This window comes from Macaca thibetana, chromosome 11 (assembly GCF_024542745.1).
Source record: "Macaca thibetana thibetana isolate TM-01 chromosome 11, ASM2454274v1, whole genome shotgun sequence".
In the NCBI taxonomy this organism is placed as follows: Eukaryota; Metazoa; Chordata; class Mammalia; order Primates; family Cercopithecidae; genus Macaca; species Macaca thibetana.
In genome coordinates this window covers 22,496,100-22,503,423 of record NC_065588.1, presented here as the reverse complement: position 1 = coordinate 22,503,423, position 7,324 = coordinate 22,496,100, and the positions used below count along the sequence as shown (strand labels likewise).

The 7,324-nt window shown below is 47.5% G+C and overlaps 1 protein-coding gene across 2 annotated transcripts in view; it reads left to right on the top strand.

Moving 5' to 3' along the window:
• The first annotated feature begins 4,798 nt into the window (after positions 1–4,798).
• The window catches only part of ST8SIA1 (ST8 alpha-N-acetyl-neuraminide alpha-2,8-sialyltransferase 1), a 144,174-nt gene continuing 141,648 nt past the window's right edge, over positions 4,799–7,324 (top strand). Inside the window, exon 1 of one of the 2 annotated variants that reach the window (XM_050747645.1) lies at positions 4,799–4,863. In XM_050747645.1, coding sequence (XP_050603602.1) covers positions 4,811–4,863 — 53 coding nt within the window. In that variant the 5' untranslated portion in view covers positions 4,799–4,810. Of the gene's footprint in view, positions 4,864–6,088; positions 6,488–7,324 lie in introns of those variants that run through there. The other variant, XM_050747644.1, reaches the window with a different exon arrangement.

Here is a 7,324-nt window from a genome sequence, read left to right as displayed (position 1 = left end):
TGGGTATCTGTGACTCCTGAAGCCCAAGTGGGCATGTGTTACAGTGTGCTTTTTCAGCTTTGCTGTCTGCATATGGCTTGTGTTAATCAGCTCAATAGACCCTCTGCCTTAGTGCAAGAGCAGAGAGCCAGTGTGACAGCTTTCTGTATCCTGAGCTCTTGCCCAGTATATCGGAAAAATCGGATCACATGTGGGCTGGAAGGCTCAGTGCAAAGTTTTATTGAGTGGTGGGGGTGGCTTTCATCCGATGGATGGGGAGCTGGATGAGGGGGATGGAGTGGAAATGTGGTCTTCCCCAGGAGTTGGGCCGCCCAGCAGCCAGACTCTTCTCTAACCGCCCCCAGCCGAACTCCTCTTGGCATCCACATGCCCCTCCCCTTCTCTCTTTCTCTGCCATGTTGTTCCACCATCACTGGTCTGCCAGTCTGCTGGTGTGTTCCTCTGCTGTGCTGGACATTCAGCTGCTTGCATCTGTGCCTGCTAAGGCCGTGGGTTTATATGAAAACAGGATGGGGGGCATGGTGGGCCAGAGTGGTCTTGGAAAATGCAACATCTGGGCACAACAACAGGAGTGCCTGTTCTCACTTAGGTCTGTGGGCACAGGCCTGAAGGTGGAGCCCTCTCCAGGGACACTGCCCTTCTTTACCCAATACTTCCCTGGCCCCCATCCTGTATCAGTGAGATTCTTGGAGATAAAACTCCTAAAAGTGTGGATGCCCACTTGACCATGATCTCCAGGAGTTCCTGATTGTGATCCCCAGGAGTTTCTCCCTTTCACTCTAGTCCACACTCAGCCTCCAGCAATTCCACTATGCCAATTCCAAATGACCACTTAAGCTTTCCTACCAGTTTATAGCTTCAACATCTTATGCTCCAGATAAACATACCTCAACTCTGGCTCTGGATTTGTTCATCTCTCCATTTGGAGGAGGGGGGAATAGACTTGTAACTTTAGTTCTTTGATGAGCCCAAGTAAAGTTGATTTTCAGCTTTTTTGCTTTAAATAAATCTAATTCCAACATAATTTCCAATCTTTTGAATGCATTTTTCTTTTTTAATCTTTCATGATTTTCTCTTTCTTATTTTGTAAAATTTCACTGTTATATACCTTTGGTGTGGGTTTAAAAAATGCATTATATTGAGTCCTTAATGAACCCTTAAATTTTAGGATTTCTTTTTAGTATGTCTTTGAAAATCTTCTCCTTTTTGTTTCTTATTGTTTAGATATTGATTTTTTGTTTGAGTCTATAACTTATTATCTTGTTTACCCTCTTTTATATTTTTGGCCTGCTTTCTGAGATATTTCTTCAACTTTGTAATTCAACTTTTCTATGAATTCTGTTATATATTTTGTTACCATATTTTCAGTTTCAAAGGACTTTATTTTTTGTTGTCTGAACATTCCTCTTGTTCTTGCTTCATTGGATTGTGTCTTAGCCCATGTGAGAATATTAATTATGGCTTTTATTGAAGATTTCTTATGTTTCCTGTGTTAGCATTTTTTTCTTAGGGTTGATTTCTGTGTGTGATTATTTGCTTGTTTTGTCTCTGCTTTCTTTTTCTTTTTTTTTTGAGACGGAGTCTCGCTGTGTCGCCCAGGGTGGAGTGCAGTGGCCGGATCTCAGCTCACTGCAAGCTCCGCCTCCCGGGTTCACGCCATTCTCCGGCCTCAGCCTCCCGAGTAGCCGGGACTACAGGCGCCCACCACCTCGCTTGGCTAGTTTTTTGTATTTTTTAGTAAGGACGGGGTGTCACCGTGTTAGCCAGGATGGTCTCGAACTCCTGACCTCGTGATCCGCCCGTCTCGGCCTCCCAAAGTGCTGGGATTACAGGCTTGAGCCACCGCGCCCGGCCTGTCTCTGCTTTCATGTTGGAGACTCTCTTTAAATGTCTAGGGATCCTTGACTCTCCCCTCATATTTAAGAAGGAGGCCTTAAAAAGAGGCCACAAAACTCTGTGTAGGCAGAGCTTATCCACTGGTGGGTCTCACTAGAGGGTGTTAGACAGGGATTTGGCCATATGATTGGAGATTTCTTGCACATATCAGAATCTGTAGGTCTTCCCTTTTGTGCTGGTCAATCTCTAGAGAGTTAACTTCCTGTTTTAAGCCAGGTTGGGGAGTAAGATCTAGATGTTTCAACTGCTCCTTTTTAAAGATTTCCAACAAACCTCTTACTTCGTTTAATTCATTACCTCCATCTCCAGAGGTCCTAGGTGCTTTTATTTCTGAGCCTTTCAAGAACCCTGTAGTACAAATTAGCTTGATTCTTGTTGGCTTCTCTCTATGCACACACACACACACACACAAACACACACACACACACACACACACACAGTTACTTGAAGGCCCAGACCTTTTTCTCTCCTGATAAGGCAGTTAACACCTGTTTAATTGCATTCCTCCTTGTGAACTTTTTGACATCCTTTGTCTGCTTTTGTATTCCTTCTTTTTCTCCTGTTCTTCTGAATCTTTTTTCTCTTTTAGTCCTTTACTGTTCTTTTAGTGAGGTCACAATAGGGAGTGGAGATAAATAAATGCATTTATTCAGATAAACTATGTTTATAACCTTTCTCAATCTACAACCTTATTTACCTTGGTATTGTAATTGGTTGTGAAACAGGCATCATTTTATGCTTTTGACTGGCCATTCCAAGCCATTCTGACAAGAAGAACTTGAGCAGAGACTGAAGAATGGCCTTTTAAAATTTTTACTTCAAATCACTGATAATTCTGCTTAATCTGGACTCTTGCCTTTACGTTTTTCTACTCCACATTTATAGAGTTTTAAAAGTTGTTTAGTCCCTGAGGAAATCCTGTTTGTGTCCACTAAGCATACTTAGATGCAGAAGTATAAAAGAATACCTAAGCTACTTACTATAAGTCATACAAACAAGATGGCTAAATATCAGTTAAAATATTTTATTTAAAACATTAAAACTTGGGGGTTCATACTTTTCCTTAAACAGTGATGCCTTGGCAATAGACTGAATAAGTTTGAGGATCTCACTGTAAAACCAAGCAACAATTATTTGTTGAAGTGCCTGAGTTGGTACCTAGAGGAACATGAAGAAAATGGGAAATATTGTTCTTTCTCTTCTCCTAGACACTTAGCCATGCCATGTGGAGTCCTAATTTGATCAAAAGCACAGGCTTGTCATTTGATACATAAGACTAAATACCCTTCCTGCCTAGTTGGTGAGACATAGTTATATATGAAAAATGCTAGCAGTACAACACAACACAACACAGCACAACTAAGTGTTTAATCATCTGTCAGAGCCAGCAAATACTATGAAATCAGAGCAGGAGGTCAAAGAGAATAGAAGCAGAAACCACAAATATTTATTGAGTTCCCATAAAGTCTGTGTTTTAGGTGGCCTGGGAATACATTATTGAATGAGAACTTTCTAGCTACTTGGCTTGGTCTTGAATAATGCACTGGATTTATACATGGGGAGAAAAAAAAACCAAACACACATCCCATGCGTGGATCACAACACTGTGACAGAACTGAGACCTGTGTGTGATATGGTTTGACTCCGTGTCCTCACCCAAATCTTATCTTGAATTGTTTTCCCAATAATCCCCCCATGTCCAGGGTGGGACCTGGTGGGAGGTGATTGGATCATGAGGGCTGTTTCCCCCAGGCTGTTCTCATGATAGTGAGTTCTCACGAGATCTGATGGTTTTATAAGTGTTTGACAGTTCATCCTATACATGCATTCTCTCTCTTGCCTACCACCATGTAAGACATGCCTGCTTTGCCTTCCACCATGATTGTAAGTTTCCTGAGGCCTCCCCAGCCATGTGGAACAATTAAACCTCTTTCCTTTACAAATTACCCAGCCTCAGTGGTATTCTTTATAGTAATGGGAGAACAGACCAGTGTAGTATGACTTGGAAGAGTGAGAGCGATGGCCTGATTAGATTTGGGGCTCACGTTAAGAAAAAGCAGGGAATAAGTTTGGATTGTTGGGTGGGCAAAAGCCCACCAGGGTAAGAGAATTCTTAGTTTGCAGAAGAAAGAAAAACAGCACATTGTGTTACACAGATCTTTTGATATAAAGCATGACTTTAATGCATTATTATGATATTAAATGGAGAAACATTTACATAGCCCCTTCATAACTGTAATATGCCTTAGTTTTGTTTGCCAGTTTATTTCTTTGTTATTTACTCTACAAATATCCCTCGAACTTGAGGAAGAAAAGAGAAATGGGAATGGTTTGTGTTTTACTTAAATTATAAGATCAGAGATGGCAGATGATTTATCCAAAGCCCAGGCAAGTAGGAAAAGCTCCTTCCTCCCTTCCCCTTTTCCAGAATAGAAGAGAGTTGACTGGTTAACTTTGCAGGACTTAAGATGATCTTCATTTTAAAGAATCTGTATTAGCCTCCACTGTGGTAAGATGTGACTGGGATTTCAAGGTTTCCCCTGTCTCTACTGATTTACCTAAGTAGGACAGAGATTTCTGGGGCGCGCCTGCCGGTGGAGGGCAGTAGGTCACTCAACTAAGAGAGCGCAGTATTGTTGAGAAAATGACACCAAAGTGGTCATCTGGGATGCTACTTCGCTTTTGGTAAATAACTTTGCATCAACTTCTCAAGTTCTACCTCTCAGTGGAGAAGGATGCTAGAGAAAGATACCAGGCATCGCAGCCTAGTCGGCTGAACAAATGGAGTTATAGCCTTAGATTTTGTTTTCGTGATGACTAAGCTGACCAGGTTTCTTCTTTGTCCTTGCACACTTTATGCTTGACGAGATGCTTAAGCAAATAGAATAGGCGACCGCTAGGAGGTACCCAAGCTATGCGTCGACCCCGAGGAGAGCAGAAATGGCTAACAGCGACTCCCTCAGCTCGGTGGGTCCAGGCGGGTGGCGCTTTTCCAAGGTCGGGGTTGCGATAAGCTTATCGCTTATCACAAGCAAGAAGAGCAAGAAGGACGTCTAAGAACCAATGATCCTTTAATCCGAAAGGCCGCGCGCCTCCAAGGCAATTTGACATCTTGAGGTCTGGCGTTTGGGCACCAGCTGCCTGCACATCTGGATGCAGCAGTGCCTTTCCTTGCAGGGAGGAGGCGAGGCGGAGGACCCCGGAGTGCACGCACCTCCTCGTGAGCGCGCTCGCTTGCGCCCGTGAACGTGTGTGTGTGTGTGTGTGTGTGTGTGTGTGTGTACGCGCGCGCGCACACGGGCCGCGGGTACGGGACCGGCTAATGGGGGTGGGGGCCCAGGAAGGAATAAATCTCCGCCAGCCTCCTCGCGCCTGGCTGCGGGTTAATATCCAACCAGTTAGAGAAAGACAAGGGTGACGGCAGCAGGGTGACAGCCTGGGCACACCGGCCGCGTGTCGAAGGGTCAGGATATTAGCCAGTCTCCGCCGCACTCAAGGACTGATATATTTCTACTGGCGGGGGCTGTTGTTTTTTATTGTCTGCCGTTATCTCCAGGGCACGAGTGAGGGGTGCGCGCTCTGGGCCAGTGTCGCGGCTCGGATCGGGTCGAAAGAGGCAATTTTGCGGGTGGGGGAGGGAGGGGGAGACCTTGATTTCCACCAATCCCCGGGCGTTTGTCTGCGAAGTCCAGGGCGCAGCGGAAGGCTGCGGCGCGCCGCTGAATTAACTGATGAGAGCGAGTTCTTTTCTTCTCCGGGAGGGGTGGAGAGCGAGGGTCCTGGCGGGCGAGGCGGAGGAGCCTGGGGCAGGATAGCGGTCCCGGGCCGCCGTGGAAATTTCCAAGGACTTGGCGCGGCGCAGAGAGCGCGTCTGGGGGGGTTGCCTGGCGGCGCAGTAGCGCGGGAGGCGGCGAAGGGCGCAGGGGCATCGCTTGGAAGGGGACAAGGGGACGCCACGGGCCAAATGTCTGGGAGAGAGCCGAGCCTTTTCCCGGACCCTCGCCGAGGGCGACCGTGATGCGGCAGAACCGGCCGGAGCGACTCGCCGCCACCGCTGTCTGCGCTCTCGGAGACCCCAGCGCCCGCCTTCTGCAGGGGAAGCGACCATGGCCATAGATCGTGACTTGCCCTCCAGCCACTTCCCCTAGAAAGAAATCCTTGGAAAAGTTGCATTAAAAAAAATCCTTGCGCTGACCTTTGGGGCCGACGGGGCAGAAGAAGCGTGCGTGCGTTTGCAAGCAAGAGAACGAAAGGTGTGTGTGCATGGGGGGCCGGCGGTGGGAGACCCTCCGCTGCCACTTCGCCTAGCTTTGTGCTGAGGCCCCGGCCCCCGCCCCTGGGACGCCGGGGTTGCGATGAGCCCCTGCGGGCGGGCCCGGCGACAAACGTCCAGAGGGGCCATGGCTGTACTGGCGTGGAAGTTCCCGCGGACCCGGCTGCCCATGGGAGCCAGTGCCCTCTGTGTCGTGGTCCTCTGTTGGCTCTACATCTTTCCAGTCTACCGGCTGCCCAACGAGAAGGAGATCGTGCAGGGTGTGCTGCAACAGGGCACGGCGTGGAGGAGGAACCAGACCGCGGCCAGAGCGTTCAGGTACTCCTGCCCTCGCGGCTCATCCCCTCTAGCGTCCTTTCCTCCCCTAGTGCAGAGGACAGGGTCACCGGCGAGGACCGCCTTGCACCGCCTCGCAGAGGCATCCCTTTCATCCGCTCTTCCGTGTCCTTTCCCTCCATTTGTGCCATTCCCAACCTGGAGACTTTAGTTAGGGTCCCTTCCCCACCCCTGACCCCCAGAGATGTGCAGACACTTGCTTTGCGCAGGTAAAGACTCGACGCATTTCTTCAGAAAGCGGAGTTTTATTTAACAATTTACGGATAAACAGAGGGAAGGAGAACCCAGGATAACTTAGTCTCTTGCACTTAATGAGAATCTATCTCTTGGGCTCTGCAGACATTTGAAGCTGTAGGGAACAAGAAGCAGGTCTATCCCCGAGGTGAGGTGCACAGTTGGTAACATAAATCCCCAACGTCGGACTGATGGGCAGTGGACACATGGACGGATCCCGCAGCTTTGCGCAGTGTGCCCACAGCAAATGCATAGTACTGACTGACGTCCTACTAAGAGATGATACTGTGCAATTTTTGTGTTGAAACGTCAAACAACTTTCTAGTAGTATTATCTCATCTTGTTGACCACAAATTGATTCTTCAGAAGGATGAGTAACTTCCCCCAAGGTCATTACTTTTGACCTGTGGGTGCTGGATTTTTCATCACTTAAAGCTTCAAAGCTCCCAGCTCTTTTTATTGGCTTAGACTGTGGATGCCTCTGGAAGATGGGAGATGTACTTTAAGTAGGCACCTGAAGTCAGAAAACAAACGAAATCCCCAAGCCAGGTTGGAAATCAGAACTCTGAGGATCACTCAGAGGTT